The 16,396-nt window shown below is 53.8% G+C and overlaps 2 protein-coding genes across 2 annotated transcripts; both read left to right on the forward strand.

Annotated features, from left to right (window-relative positions):
* Positions 1 to 12,919: 12,919 nt before the first annotated feature.
* LOC112892739 (pentatricopeptide repeat-containing protein At2g15690, mitochondrial-like) lies at positions 12,920 to 14,091 on the forward strand. The gene is given in 5 exon segments (XM_025959862.1): positions 12,920 to 12,959; positions 13,069 to 13,283; positions 13,285 to 13,635; positions 13,637 to 13,828; positions 13,831 to 14,091. Coding segments are annotated over 5 exon segments (1,059 nt in total).
* Positions 14,092 to 15,175: 1,084 nt separating this feature from the next.
* Positions 15,176 to 16,113, forward strand: LOC112893381 (early nodulin-like protein 1). Its single transcript, XM_025960679.1, has 2 exons — positions 15,176 to 15,477; positions 15,595 to 16,113. Exons 1-2 carry the CDS (start codon positions 15,249 to 15,251, stop codon positions 15,981 to 15,983), a joined length of 618 nt encoding a protein of 205 aa, XP_025816464.1. The 5' UTR covers positions 15,176 to 15,248; the 3' UTR covers positions 15,984 to 16,113.
* The last annotated feature ends 283 nt before the right edge of the window (positions 16,114 to 16,396 follow it).

The following is a 16,396-nucleotide window of genomic DNA, read 5'->3' on the forward strand; positions in this document are numbered from 1 at the left end:
CCACGCGTGCCGTGCGCGCACGCGCGCGCGCCCGGCGCCGCGACGCCGCGCCGCCCGCCGCTGCCACACTCCGCCCGAGCCGCCGCGCACGCGCCCACGCGTCCCTGCTCCCCGCATCCCCCGCGCACGCGTGCTCTGGCTCGCGTACGCTCGCGCCCACGCGCTCGCGCACACGGCCCCGGGGCTGCACGGCACGCCGCGCCGCCCGTCGACAGGCCGCGCCGCCCGCCGTGCCGCATCCCGCCCCACCGCACGCGCCATCACTCCCCGCTCCTGTGCCGGCACAGCTCACGTACGGCACCTCGGCGCCCTCACCGCCACGCCGCCCCACGACGTCCGCGCACGGCCAAGCGCCATTAAAGGCCGTCCGCGGAGCCGCCGGCCAACCCCCCCCCCTACCTCATCGCCCCGCCGGCCTATAAGTACAGCCCCACCCCGCTCCACCCTTCCCACGACCTACCCTGCCACCGCTCGCCGCCTCCCTCGCTCCCAACTCCGCCGCCGCACGCCGCTCGGTCGCCACCCGCAGGCCACCGTCGCCCGGCCCCCTCGCTCCACCTCGGCTCAAGGTGAGGCCGGGGATGGGATCCCCGTGCCCCCCTCTCCCTCATCCCCCATACCCCCGAGCCGCCCTTGGCCCTGGCTGGCCGGAATTTGGCCGCCGGCGCCCCCCCCCAACCCCTCCTCTGTTCTGTACGGGGAGAAGGGGAAGATGGTGGCAAAATTGCCACAAGGCCCCTGGCCTTCTTCCTTTTCTCCAAAGAAAACCCCCCCCCTCTTTCTAGGAGCACCCCATCCACTCCCTTTTACAAAAGAAACCTCGCTCGTTTTGATATTTCAAATCGAACCCCCCAATGCATACATCTAGATAGGTATGACAACCTTTTAGCATGCCTAGGGTATTTCTAAGATTCGCAAATAGATCCTTACTCTTTCCGGATAATTACGAACAAGCCCCTGGACCCCCGTTTAAGCCCTGAAACCACCTTTAGCGCGTCATTTTATGTGCGAAACGACCTCCGATTGACCCGAAACTTTACCACTCCCTTTCTAGTATAGTTCTAGCCATGCCATTAAGAAACCACCCAGAGATATTGCCCCGACCTCCGTAACTAAATTATTTCCGATTCAAGCTCGACGATAAAAGCTTTTATTTTTTGTGCTTGATTGTGTGCCTGTTTGATTGCGTCGTAGGACACGGAGTGAACGACGAAGTTCCCGACCGCGACCAAGTAACTGAGGACCAATACTGCGACCCCGAACCCGAAGGACAGCGCTTCGATCAGGACTTCCCGCAAGGGTTTGACGATGGCAAGTTCAATTCCGCCCTTTGATGCATGTTTTGTCCTAGTTTTTATAAACACAACCCAATGGCCTGTTTTATAAAATTGCATTGTTTTGCGTGCTGGAAACCCGGTAGGATAGCCACCCTTGTTTGAAATAACCATACTTTGACTGCCTGATTTATAAAGAAAATGCGTGTGGGTGGGAAGGGATAAAATGTGGTTTTGAAAAGTGAGTTAGACGAGATGGATGGCATTTCTGTGTGAATTGCCGATTGGTGTGCTCGTACCTGTGTGGTTGAGCGAGGAAGGGAGATATCCATCTTGTCACCCCTAAGGACCGAGTTGATGTGACATCTCACCTAGCTTCTTGTCGTGCGAACCACTTGACCGTTGTATGGGCAACGGCTTAGCATAAATCCCACTAGTTAGTCTGGTAGCCATCAGGAGAGCTGAGAGCAACGGGTGATCAAGGAGAAGGGATAAGCTCTGTGTGACTTATGCCCCGGTTAAACCTCGGAGATAGGTCGAATGACCCCTTGATGGATCCCGTGATGGCTAGTCAGGTCTAGCTAAGGTGGGTAATGGCTTTGATGGGATCTGCACCGGCACTAAGGTGTTCGTGCTGTGGTACCCCACCTGTGGGTAAAGTTGCACACCTCTGCAGAGTTAAAAATCTATTCGAATAGCCGTGCCCACGGTATTGGGCAAGTTACGGTGTGGTCACATAACTAGTGTTTCTCCCTGGGAATGTATTGGGCTGGTGTGAGTTATTTGGAAGGAGTTCGGCAGTTGTGCCGAGAGCTACGGCGGACAGGGAGTCCGGTAGCAGTTTAAAACTCGGATCCTGTGTGGATCAACGTCGTGTGTTCTTTGGTGTTAAGGAAAACTCGTTTTGGGAAAATGTTTTTTTTTAAACAAACCCTTGCATACAAATGAGATTTCCGCAAATGAACCATACCCTTATCCTTGGAATGTCCTGTGCATTAAATTCTGTTATACCCCCTCCGTGGATGTGATTGGACTTGCTGAGTACGTTTGTACTCACCCCATTCTTACTTTTACAGTGGAAGACCCAGACTACGTCCCCGAAGACAACGAGTAGGGTTTCGTCCTGCACCCAGTCTTGCCTGTGGTTGAGGCCACCGTTGGATTCCGCATGGCGCAAGACTCTGATGATCCTCTTTTCGTAGCCAGTATAATAGTGTGGGTTTTAGTTGTAATCCTCGCGATAGTGGCGCTTCACTGCCCATTACCGCGTAGAGTTGTACGGTGATGTACCATCTGATGTAATAAAAGTGTTATCAGCCTCCTGGGACTGATAAATCAACACTTTTAAGTCTTCCCTGATGGGGGGACGCTTCAGGTGGTATCAGAGCCGTAGGCTGGCCGTAGGACGTGACCCTAGGAGCGAGACCCCTTTTCAGGCCCTAGAATTTGTCCCGATTTGGAAACTTTCTGCACAAACACTCACCACTGGTCTTTTGCCTTGTTCCAGATGGCTGGCAATGGATGGGTTAGCGGAATCTGCCACGCAGAGCCCGGCCTCCCTAAGTTGCTATTGCTCAGCCTGGAACGCGTCGGGGTTATGGAACCACCGGAGTATGCCTACCGCGAGTACATCGCCAGAAGCACCCTTCGGTGCGACATGATGGTTTTTGTGGAGAAAAGCACCCGCTACCCTGATGTGGACCCTTGGTTCATCTCCACCACTGGTTTCCGCTTCCCCGACACCTATCGAAAGGCCGCTCGTAAAACCCTGCGACGACTGCGTGTGCTCTACAGGCACCACCTTCAGTGGACTCCTATGGGATTTTTCCCACCCGCTGAGGGACGAGGACGCACCTGGATTGCCCGAATGAGGGGGCTTGGACAAGAAGAAGAAGAGCCCATGGAGACCCATTGGGATAAGGGTACGCAGACCGAAAACGAGATGGATCGGTTCCTTCCAATAAAGAAGCGCTCTATCAGGACCGAGGAAGAATCCCCATGATAGGATTAGCACCCCGAGCTAGAACCCTACCCTAATGACCACGTATCCATGAAAACTGTACCACCCTTGTTGTAATAATAAAGATCATCTACTCCCTTTTACACCTGTACCAGATTGTTTACCCTGTTTCTGTTTCAGATGGCTGAGGAAGGATGGACCCAGGGCGACTGCCAAGCTGCACCTGGATTCCCCAGCCTTTTGATCAACACCCTGGAAGACCTTGGCGTTGCGGAGCGCCCAAGGTACTACAGCCGAGAGTACGAGCACCATGGTACCCTCCGCTGCAGGGTGATCCTGGTCATCGCCAGGAGCAACCGCTACCCCGACATTCAGCCTTGGCGAGCGACCGCCACAGGATTTAGACACCAAGATACCTACCCCCTGGCCATCAGAAAAGCACTCCGTTATTTGTGCCGGATTTTTGAAGAACACCTCGCCCCCACGCCAGCGAAGTTCTTCCCGCCGGCCATCAGGACCCCAGTCTGGGAAGCACGCATGAGAAACCTGGAACGACGCCGCCACGAAGAAGGACCCCTGTACCAAGTGGCTACTTACCTAGCCGCCCTGGACCAACTCTTTGATGAGCAAGCCAACCTTCTGAGGGAGCAGACCCGTCGAGCCGAGCAAGCAGAGCTCGCGGTGAGGATACAGCAGATCCGAGCCGCCCATGCCGAGGCGAGAGCCGCAGCCGCAGTCAGTAGCGAAGCAGTCGCCCAAGAGAGCCTCAGGCAGGCCCGAGACCGACGTATGCAAGATTGGACCCAAAGCGGGACACCAGTCCCGGCGATAGGGGAAGACCATGTTTTACTCGGGACACCCGTCATAGGGTGGGGACCCCTTTTTGGAAACACACAAGCCCCACCCGGGAACCCTGAAAGCTCTGCTGCCACCGTCGAAAGGGATGCTGCAGCGCAACCCTCGACCAATGGAGACCCAGAGGACGGCGAGAAAGGATCACTCGCGCTCTCTGCCCCAGAAGAAGGCCTGCCCCGCGAGTAAAATGACCGGCGCCACCCTAGTAATGTGTCCCTAGCCACTTTTGTTGTGGTACCTGATCCCAGACGAGTAGTACGAGACCTAGCCTTAGCCTAAGTTGCACCCCCTTGCAGTAATAAAATGGTTTGTGCTTGTTGTTTGTGATGTTGTGTGCTGGTTTGTTGTGTGCTGATTATTTATATGAGTACCGGCAGGAGGTAGATTCTGCCTTATATATATACGAATTAAACAACTTAAACATCACATAAACGTAACCCCTCAGATCTACCCTGACTTCAACACTCTGATGAACAAGGCCATCCTTACGGAAAGGGCCAAGGCTGAAGAAAGAAAGGACAACAAACGCAAATTCCTGGAAAGCAAGGCCCGCCAGCAGGACCGCTTCCAAAAGCCGAGGAACTCCAACTACACTGCACCAAGATCTCAGGCTCCGATGCAGTATAGAACTCAGTCGCAGGTGACAGGACCACAGGCCCTGCCCAGGAGCCAGAATACCACGAGGACCCCGCAGAGCAATACAAGCCAAGTCACCCCCGACAACAACAATGTTAGGGCCTGCCTCAACTGCCACGAAATAGGGCATTACATTGCCAATTGCCCTTATACCAAGAATAAGCCGGCCACATCAGCCTTCTCCAACTCGGTGAATGGACCCAGACCAGCCCTGACCGGTGCCAACCGAGTGCCCGTCCGCAACAATGACAACAGTCAGCAGACGAAGCAAACCCAGCAATCATTTGGACGAGCCCGCGTCAATCACATCGACGCGCAGGAGGCTCAAGAAGCTCAGGGAGTAGTGCTCGGTGAGTATCTAGTCAACTCAGCTCTGGCAATAGTACTATTTGATTCTGGAGCATCGCACTCGTTCATATCCTCAAGCTTTGTGGAAAAACACAAAATACCCACAGTACTACTAAAAACACCCCTATTAACCCGGACGCCTGGGGGCGACATAAATTGTCAATTAGGCTGTCTACGGGTAAGGATCAATTTAAGTGGGGTAGAATTTCTAGCAGACTTGGTAGTACTCAAGTCTGGGGGAATAGACGTAATCCTTGGAATGAATTGGTTAAGCCGACACCATGGTCTCATAGGCTGCACTGACAAAGTGGTACACCTAACAAACCCTGAAGGAGTACAAGTGATCTGCCATACCCGGGATAGTAAATTTGACCCAATGGTGTTTAGCATGGAAGCCCAGCCCTTAGGAGGAGTCCCGGTAGTGAACGAATACCCAGATGTTTTTCCCGAGGAACTCCCCGGTATGCCACCAGACAGGGATATAGAATTCGTCATCGACCTTATCCCCGGAACCTCCCCTATAGCCAAGAGACCCTATAGGATGGCAGCCTCGGAATTGACGGAGTTAAAGAAGCAACTAGAAGAACTGCAACGAATTGGCTTCATTAGACCAAGCTCGTCGCCGTGGGGAGCCCCAGTGCTGTTTGTCAAGAAGAAAGATGGAAGCATGAGGTTGTGTGTAGACTACCGAGCACTGAACGAGGTCACCATTAAGAATAAGTACCCCTTCCCAGGATTGATGACCTGTTCGATCAGCTAAAAGGAGCCAAGTATTTTTCCAAGATCGACCTAAGGTCGGGATATTTCCAGCTCAAAATTAGAGAAAGTGACATCCCTAAGACAGCTTTTGTCACCCGTTACGGACAGTTTGAGTTCACCGTAATGTCCTTCGGACTAACCAATGCCCCTGCCTATTTTATGAACCTCATGAACAAGGTATTTATGGATGAGCTAGATAAGTTTGTCGTAGTCTTTATCGACGACATACTTATCTACTCCAAGAGTATTCAGGAGCATGAGCAACACCTGCGGGTAGTATTGGAAAAGCTGAGGGCACATAGGCTATATGCCAAGTTTAGCAAGTGTGAATTCTGGCTGGAAAGAGTGGCTTTCCTTGGTCACATCCTGACCGCGGAAGGCGTAGCAGTGGACCCAGAGAAGGTCGAAGCCGTTTCCAATTGGCAGCGACCAACTAACGTTAGTGAAATCAGGAGCTTCCTTGGTTTAGCTGGGTACTATCGAAGGTTTATCGAGGGATTTTCCAAGATAGCCCGACCTATGACGGAACTTCTTAAGAAGGAGAAGAGGTTCGCCTGGACGGAATCTTGTGAAAGAAGTTTCCAAGAATTGAAGCAAAGATTGACAACCGCCCCAGTGCTGACCCTACCGGACATTCATCGGGACTTTGTCATTTACTGTGACGCATCCCGACAAGGATTAGGGTGTGTACTGATGCAAGAAGGGAAAGTCGTTGCATACGCTTCCCGCCAACTCAGGACTCATGAGCAGAATTACCCGACCCATGATTTGGAATTGGCAGCCGTAGTGCATGCCCTTAAGATCTGGAGACACTATTTAATTGGAAATAAGTGTGAAATTTACACTGACCATAAGAGTTTGAAATATATCTTCACCCAGCCAGATTTGAACTTAAGACAGAGGAGATGGTTAGAGTTAGTCAAGGACTATAATTTGGAAATCCATTATCACCCCGGAAAAGCGAATGTAGTGGCCGATGCCCTAAGCCGGAAGACTTATGGACCCAAGGATGACAACCTATGCGAGGAAATGGCACGATTAAATGTGCACATTGTTCCTCGAGTTTCCAGCCATGTGTTAAGCGTCCAATCAACCCTAGAGGATAGAATTAGAGAGGCTCAAAGCTCGGATCAGGAGTTAGTAAAGATCTGCAAGCAAACTGGAGAAAACAAAGCGCCAGGTTTTAGAGTGGACGATAAGGGAACATTATGGTACGAGGATAGGATTTGTGTGCCCCAGAATGGAGATTTCCGGCAGATAATTATGGACGAAGCCCATAACTCGGCCTACTCCATCCACCCAGGATCCACCAAAATGTATATGGACATAAGGCAAAAATATTGGTGGAGTGGAATGAAAGCGGATATCGCGCGATTTGTGGCGCATTGTGATACCTGCCAAAGGATCAAGGCCGAACATCAAAAGCCGGCAGGATTATTGCAACCCTTGCCTACCCCGGTTTGGAAATGGGATGAGATAGGAATGGACTTTGTAGTGGGTCTGCCTAGAACACAGAAGGGACACGATTCCATATGGGTAATAGTGGATCGACTCACTAAATCGATTCATTTTATACCCGTACGAACCACTTATGGTGGAGAAAAGCTGGCAAAACTCTATGTGGAAAATATAGTAAAGTTACATGGAATGCCTAGCAGAATTGTCTCGGATAGAGGAACCCAGTTCACCTCTAGATTTTGGAAAAGCTTGCATCAGGCCATGGGCACCAAGTTGGATTTCAGCTCCGCATATCACCCACAGACGGACGGTCAAACCGAAAGGGTGAACCAGATCATGGAAGATATGCTGAGAGCATGCGTCCTGACCTATGGAAATGATTGGGAACAGAGCCTACCTTATGCAGAATTCTCGTACAATAATAGTTACCAAGCCAGCTTGGGCATGTCGCCGTTCGAAGCCCTCTATGGAAGAAAGTGCAAAACCCCCTTGATGTGGTCAGAAGTCGGGGAACGTGCCCTAGTAGGACCCGCGCTCATAAAAGAAGCAGAAGAAAAAGTAGCGGAAATCCGCGAGAAATTGAAAGCGGCTCAGTCCCGACAAAAGAGCTATGCGGACAAGAAGAGGCGGGAAATAAGTTTCAATCCGGGAGAATTTGTCTATCTCAAAGTCTCACCCATTCGAGGGACACGAAGGTTTCAGGTACAAGGAAAATTAGCCCCTCGATACATTGGACCATATCGGGTTCTAAAGAAAGTCGGAGCAGTGGCATACCGACTAGAGTTACCAGAAGAAATGTCAGATGTACACCCAGTGTTTCACATTTCGCAATTAAGAAGGTGTTTGAGAGTACCCGAGGGGAACATGTGCCGGTGGAAACCATAGATCTACAGCCAGATCTGCGATACCAGGAAGTACCGGTCAGAATTCTGGACACAGTCACCAGAAGGACAAGAAACTCCGAAGTACGGATATGCAGAGTTCAATGGAGCAGACACGGAGAAGAGGAAGCCACCTGGGAACGCGAAGAGGCTCTAAAGAACGAATTTCCCCATCTGTTTAGGAGCCAGCCGAATCTCGAGGACGAGATTCATTTAAGTGGGGTAGGTTTGTGACGCCCTGAAAATTTACTTAATAAAATCATGCGCTTGAGTAATTCGGTTCGACGTCAAAACCCTAACCCTAACCGGATCGCTATTCCGCATCGCTCGCGACCGTCCGCTATAACTAACGCAGACGCGACTCCCTTCGCGCGAATACCGCGCGCGTGGCCGACCGGCCGCGACCGCTGCCGCAATTAGCGCCGGCGCTCCTCGTGCCGCGCGCGAATCCCCGCGCGCGCGTGGCCGACCGGCCGCGGTCGCCGCCGCGACCGGCGCCGACGCATCCCTTCCCTCTCTCTCTCTCCTTTTCCTTCTTCTCCCTCCCATTTTTTTCCTTTTCTTTTCTTTTTCCAATCTCTCTCTCTCTTTCTTTCTTTCCTTTCCTTTCTTCCCTTTTTCCTTTTCCTCTTTTTCCTCCCTTCCTCCTTTTCCCTCCTCTCTTTCCCTGCCTCTGCTCCCGAGCACCCCACGCCGCGCGCTGCCGTGCCGCGCACGCGCTCGCCCCCGCGTGCCCCGCGTGGCCGCGCGCGAGCTCCTGCCCGGCCGCGCCGTACCCGCACCCCGCCCCCTGGCCCGCGCCACGCGTGCCGTGCGCGCACGCGCGCGCGCCCGGCGCCGCGACGCCGCGCCGCCCGCCGCTGCACACTCCGCCCGAGCCGCCGCGCACGCGCCCACGCGTCCCTGCTCCCCGCATCCCCCGCGCACGCGTGCTCTGGCTCGCGTACGCTCGCGCCCACGCGCTCGCGCACACGGCCCCGGGGCTGCACGGCACGCCGCGCCGCCCGTCGACAGGCCGCGCCGCCCGCCGTGCCGCATCCCGCCCCACCGCACGCGCCATCACTCCCCGCTCCTGTGCCGGCACAGCTCACGTACGGCACCTCGGCGCCCTCACCGCCACGCCGCCCCACGACGTCCGCGCACGGCCAAGCGCCATTAAAGGCCGTCCGCGGAGCCGCCGGCCAACCCCCCCCCCCTACCTCATCGCCCCGCCGGCCTATAAGTACAGCCCCACCCCGCTCCACCCTTCCCACGACCTACCCTGCCACCGCTCGCCGCCTCCCTCGCTCCCAACTCCGCCGCCGCACGCCGCTCGGTCGCCACCCGCAGGCCACCGTCGCCCGGCCCCCTCGCTCCACCTCGGCTCAAGGTGAGGCCGGGGATGGGATCCCCGTGCCCCCCTCTCCCTCATCCCCCATACCCCCGAGCCGCCCTTGGCCCTGGCTGGCCGGAATTTGGCCGCCGGCGCCCCCCCCCAACCCCTCCTCTGTTCTGTACGGGGAGAAGGGGAAGATGGTGGCAAAATTGCCACAAGGCCCCTGGCCTTCTTCCTTTTCTCCAAAGAAAACCCCCCCCCCTCTTTCTAGGAGCACCCCATCCACTCCCTTTTACAAAAGAAACCTCGCTCGTTTTGATATTTCAAATCGAACCCCCCAATGCATACATCTAGATAGGTATGACAACCTTTTAGCATGCCTAGGGTATTTCTAAGATTCGCAAATAGATCCTTACTCTTTCCGGATAATTACGAACAAGCCCCTGGACCCCCGTTTAAGCCCTGAAACCACCTTTAGCGCGTCATTTTATGTGCGAAACGACCTCCGATTGACCCGAAACTTTACCACTCCCTTTCTAGTATAGTTCTAGCCATGCCATTAAGAAACCACCCAGAGATATTGCCCCGACCTCCGTAACTAAATTATTTCCGATTCAAGCTCGACGATAAAAGCTTTTATTTTTTGTGCTTGATTGTGTGCCTGTTTGATTGCGTCGTAGGACACGGAGTGAACGACGAAGTTCCCGACCGCGACCAAGTAACTGAGGACCAATACTGCGACCCCGAACCCGAAGGACAGCGCTTCGATCAGGACTTCCCGCAAGGGTTTGACGATGGCAAGTTCAATTCCGCCCTTTGATGCATGTTTTGTCCTAGTTTTTATAAACACAACCCAATGGCCTGTTTTATAAAATTGCATTGTTTTGCGTGCTGGAAACCCGGTAGGATAGCCACCCTTGTTTGAAATAACCATACTTTGACTGCCTGATTTATAAAGAAAATGCGTGTGGGTGGGAAGGGATAAAATGTGGTTTTGAAAAGTGAGTTAGACGAGATGGATGGCATTTCTGTGTGAATTGCCGATTGGTGTGCTCGTACCTGTGTGGTTGAGCGAGGAAGGGAGATATCCATCTTGTCACCCCTAAGGACCGAGTTGATGTGACATCTCACCTAGCTTCTTGTCGTGCGAACCACTTGACCGTTGTATGGGCAACGGCTTAGCATAAATCCCACTAGTTAGTCTGGTAGGCATCAGGAGAGCTGAGAGCAACGGGTGATCAAGGAGAAGGGATAAGCTCTGTGTGACTTATGCCCCGGTTAAACCTCGGAGATAGGTCGAATGACCCCTTGATGGATCCCGTGATGGCTAGTCAGGTCTAGCTAAGGTGGGTAATGGCTTTGATGGGATCTGCACCGGCACTAAGGTGTTCGTGCTGTGGTACCCCACCTGTGGGTAAAGTTGCACACCTCTGCAGAGTTAAAAATCTATTCGAATAGCCGTGCCCACGGTATTGGGCAAGTTACGGTGTGGTCACATAACTAGTGTTTCTCCCTGGGAATGTATTGGGCTGGTGTGAGTTATTTGGAAGGAGTTCGGCAGTTGTGCCGAGAGCTACGGCGGACAGGGAGTCCGGTAGCAGTTTAAAACTCGGATCCTGTGTGGATCAACGTCGTGTGTTCTTTGGTGTTAAGGAAAACTCGTTTTGGGAAAATGTTTTTTTTTAAACAAACCCTTGCATACAAATGAGATTTCCGCAAATGAACCATACCCTTATCCTTGGAATGTCCTGTGCATTAAATTCTGTTATACCCCCTCCGTGGATGTGATTGGACTTGCTGAGTACGTTTGTACTCACCCCATTCTTACTTTTACAGTGGAAGACCCAGACTACGTCCCCGAAGACAACGAGTAGGGTTTCGTCCTGCACCCAGTCTTGCCTGTGGTTGAGGCCACCGTTGGATTCCGCATGGCGCAAGACTCTGATGATCCTCTTTTCGTAGCCAGTATAATAGTGTGGGTTTTAGTTGTAATCCTCGCGATAGTGGCGCTTCACTGCCCATTACCGCGTAGAGTTGTACGGTGATGTACCATCTGATGTAATAAAAGTGTTATCAGCCTCCTGGGACTGATAAATCAACACTTTTAAGTCTTCCCTGATGGGGGACGCTTCAGTGCCTCACCTGCACCTATAGTTAAGGGCGATAGATATGGGGAATTTCAATGCCCCAAGACTCAATATGAGATTGATCAAATGAAAATGGTACCATATGCTTCTGCTGTGGGAAGCTTACAGTATGCACAAGTGTGCACACGCCCTGACATAGCTTATGTTACCGGGTTGCTTGGCAGATTTCAGAGTAATCCAGGACCAGAATACTGGAAGCTAGTAAAGAAGGTTCTGCGCTATTTGCAAGGAACCAAAAGCCTCATGTTAACGTACAGGAAAACAGAATCTCTGCATATCGTAGGATACTCAGATTCCGATTACGCAGGAGATGACAGAAAATCCACGTCAGGATATGTGTTCACCCTAGCCGGGGGAGCAATATCGTGGAAAAGTTGCAAACAAACCGTCACTACATCGTCCACAATGTATGCCGAGTTTGTTGCGTGTTATGAGGCTACAGGGCAGGTGAACTGGCTAAAGAAATTCGTACCCGGTCTGAGAATGGTTGATAATATATCTAAACCATTACAGTTGTACTGCGATAACGAGCCCGCAGTAATGTATGCTCACAACAACAAGACAAGTGGTGCTGCCAAACACATAGATATAAAGTATTATGTTGTGAAAAATAAAGTCCGAGATCAGATCATAAATCTTGAGCATATGAGCACAGTGAAAATGCTTGCGGATCCACTAACGAAAGGCTTACCACCCAACGTGTTCAAGGAACACGTACCCGGCATGGGGCTAAAGGATAGCCTGTGATCTTCGGACTACAATGGCCCAAAAGGATAAAGAATCCGTTTCTGAATGGAAGCGTGAATTGTAGCTGCTAAATCCATCGACAGATGATCGTGACGATGAGGCATGCTCTATACACAAATCTATGACGAAAGGAGAAAAAGGTAAAAGTAAAAGGAAAAGTATAGGGTGAGATCAAGGGGGAGACTGTTAGATTGATCTCCTAGCCCATCGGACCCTAACGGGCCGATGGGCCACCTCACCAATGCGCTCTGATCGGGGGCGCTCCAGCTCAACCCTAGCTGGTGGACCCCGTCGCGCCGCGCTATAAAAAGGAGGTGGGGCCAGCGGCACGAGATACGAAGTTCACCGGCCGCCGCCACCCCCACCGACAAATCAAGCTAGCCGATCTAACTTGAGCGCGGTAAGCGGCGGGAAGCTCCTCCGGCCATCACCCTCGACGCCCCTGCCTCGACCCCGGACTCGCGAAGCGTCCACACCGTCAGCCACCACGACCGTGAACCTCTACGGCCGAACTGCTCCGATCCCCGCGCTACACCGCCATGGCGGGCACTTCTGCATCCGCCGGCCTAGGGCACGAAGGTATACCCCGTGCCCTCCCTTGCATCTCTCAATCTCTCTCTCTGTTTCTAGATTAAGCAAATTGCAGAGGTTTTTCCTAATCTAATCGCGCATTAGCCGATCCGTATAGTCATCAAAGGTGTCTCATCTCCGTTCCCCATCTCGCCTAAACCCCAGCGAGGTTTAGGCGAAGAATCCCGGCGAGAAGCCATTGCCGAATGCCGATCGCGCCATGGCCGGCGCCACCCACCACCTGCGCCCTCGCCCTCACCTCCTCCTCCTCCGCTCGAGGAGCTCCGGAAGGTGCACGGCTTGTTCCTCCGCTCGCCCTTCCGCGGCGACCTCCCGGGTCAACAGCAAGCTGCTCGAGATGTACGCCGGGTGCGCCGCCACGCCCCACGCCCGCAGGACGTTCGACAACATGCCCGGCCGCGACGTGGACTCGTGGCACGTCATGATCGACGGCTGCTCCGCGCTGCGGCTGTTCGAGTGGATGAAGGAGTGCCTGGCGCCGACCGGCCACACCTATGACCAATGTGCTTGTGCCAACTCGGAGGCGTTCCTTTACTTCGATGCCATGTCCAGAGACCATGGCATCCAGCCTGGTGCGGAGCACTATGTTGGCATCATTGAGGTGTTGGGGAAGTCGGGGCATCTCAACGAGGCTCTCGAGCCAAACGCCATGGTATGGGAGTCATTTGTTGAACCTGGCGCGTATGAATGGTGACATGCTCGATCCATCCGAGGCAAATCCTAAGAAGCTCCCAACCCCACCTCCGAACAGGCAACTGGGGATCAACATGCTTGATGGGAGGAACAAGCTGGCAGAGTACAGGTTGCCACCTAAGATTGAAAAGAAGGTGGTGAATGAGCAGAGGTACGTCCCAGATACACAAGGTACGTGCTCCACGACATTGACCAGGAGGCGAAGGAGCAGGCATTGCTGTACCATAGTGAGAGGCTGGCGGTTGCATATGGTCTGACTAGCACCCCGGCAAGGACTCCGCTTCGCAGCATTAAGAACCTCGGGATGTGCGGGGACTGTCACACTGCCATCAAGATCATGTCGAGGATCGTTGGGAGAGAGCTCATTGTGAGGGACAACAAGAGGTTTCACCATTTCAAGGATGGAAAGTGCTCTTGTGGAGATTGATGGTGAACATGTATCCTACCATCGCAATGCGGTCCGATGTTGAAATTTGCTGCGCATCAGGATGTGCTGCCATCCTGGATGTGAATATATGTTTACATCATGTCCTTATTTTTCACTACAATTCTGGCCGTAACACCTTGAAATTTGCAAGTGAACTCGTTGGCCACCTGCAACCCCAGGGGCAGAGCCAGACTATTTAGTCACTGGGGTCAATCATTCTATCATATCGTCTTAGAAGAAATTGCTATTGTTAAAGACGATTAGTGTAAAGCAAAAGTTGTTGCACCCAGCTCTCAGCTAACCCTGACAGAAGCACATAGCTCTGCTCCTTGGCCACTCATCACTCATTGAACTTGTGAACTGAGATCAATATGTTCAACAAGAAATGGTGTGGAAAGAGATTAATGGCAATCAATCATGTTCTGTCCCGCTTTAACCTGTCCGACTCGTGTCTTTGTTTTTCGGTGCAGTACTGTTCTTCTTTGCTGAAAATTGCAGGGGAGTATATGCTAATGGCAGAACCACCTTCACCAAATTTGGCCCGGACAATAATCCAGCAGCATTCCCCTTCTTTTACATGACACCATCAGAGCATGAAAGCTTATCAGGAAATACTATCCTAAAGAGGTCATGTCACAGATGCTGATAGGGCATTCCTGATTTGACGAAAGCCGTTCTCCGTTCCATTCCAATTTGCATAAAAATACGATTTTCCAGCGGGAAATTAACAAAACACTTTTCATCTTGGCAGGCCGGCGACGGGGATGACATGGCGTGGCACACGGCGAGCGCTGCTAACCGCGGCCGCGCCGCCCACCTCGCCGGCTCGTCCGGTCGTCCCCCACGTCCCCTCGCCCGCTCGCCGCACGAACCCACGTCCCAACCAGCCCAGAGCGCGCGCGCCCGCCCGGTCAAACTGCAACCGGCGAAGCGACGCGGCCCGACCGGGCAGGTCGTGGCAACCGTCCCTGCCAAGCCAAGCCTCTCTATAAAGCTCGCGCGCGCGCGCCTCCGCCGTCGCGCACCTGCAGTTCCACTCCCACTCCACGCGCGCGCGCACCTAGCCATCGATCGAGAGCCTCCTGCAGATTGGGCACGGCGACCGGCCCCACCGTCTCTGCTCCTCGCCCGCGCTGCCTGCCGCCGCTGCAAGATCCATGGCCCCGGCGACCGCTGGCAGCAGCTCCCGCGCGGTCCTCCCGCTTCTCCCCGCGCTGGCCCTCGCCGTCTTCGTCCTGCTTCTCGCCCCCGCCGTCGCCGGCGAGGAGGCCGCGGCGCCGCTGGAGTTCCACGTCGGCGGGCCGCGCGGGTGGCGCGTCCCGGACGGCAACACCAGCTACGGCTGGTGGGCCACGAACAACCGCTTCCGCGTCGGCGACCACCTCCGTGAGTTCCATATCATCCCGACTCCCAAGTGCTTCTTGAGACCTCGTGCGCCGACGCAGCTGCTAACGATGGCGTCCGTCGCCTCCGGCGCGCGAAATGAATCCGATCCTTTCGCAGTGTTCAGGTACGCCAACGACTCGGTGCTGCTGGTGGAGCGGCCGGCCTTCGACGCCTGCAACACCACGGCGCCACTCGCCACGTTCAACGACGGCGCCACCACGTTCCCCCTCGACCGCCCGGGCTTCTTCTGCTTCATCAGCGGCGAGCCGGGCCACTGCGAGCAGGGCCAGAAGCTCGTCGTGCGCGTCATGGTGCACCTGGCCGCGCCCGGCCCGGCCTCCGCTCCAGGGGCACCGGGACAGCCGGGCCACGTCGGCGGCCGCCCCAGGCCGCCGGGATTGCCCGGCGCCACCTCCGACGCAACCACAGCCGCTGCCGCGGCCGCTGGCGTCGCCGTCGCGGCGGCGCTGGCTGCCTTTGTCAGCCTCGTCCTGATGATCGAGTGACAGCAGTTTTGCAGCGTATGCATGCGAACTCGCCTGCGTAGTTTGTTAGGTTATTATAATCTTAATCTGCCTGTGTTTATTTCTGCTTAGGATTCCTGTGGCTTTTTACATATTCATGACTCTTCTCATGTTGGTACTGTATCGTGCCAAGACAATTTGCTAGTTTTACTGAGTAATCGTGTGCTATTTAATTCCTATGTAATGTATCTGCGTATAATGTCATTGGAGTTAGTGTGATGCCCCTGGCTAGTTTATCCGGTAAAAAAAAATGCTAATGTTTTGCACTGATTTCGTAGCGGTGTAGATGATTCCTTCATCCATCGTCCATAGGAAAAGGTAAACACATCCCAAAAGTTTACATTGACCCCGTAGACATTCGACGAGAACTTGTGCAGTATTCTGATGATACCTCT

The sequence above is a fragment of the Panicum hallii genome, chromosome 5, assembly GCF_002211085.1.
Source record: "Panicum hallii strain FIL2 chromosome 5, PHallii_v3.1, whole genome shotgun sequence".
Lineage (NCBI taxonomy): Eukaryota > Viridiplantae > Streptophyta > Magnoliopsida > Poales > Poaceae > Panicum > Panicum hallii.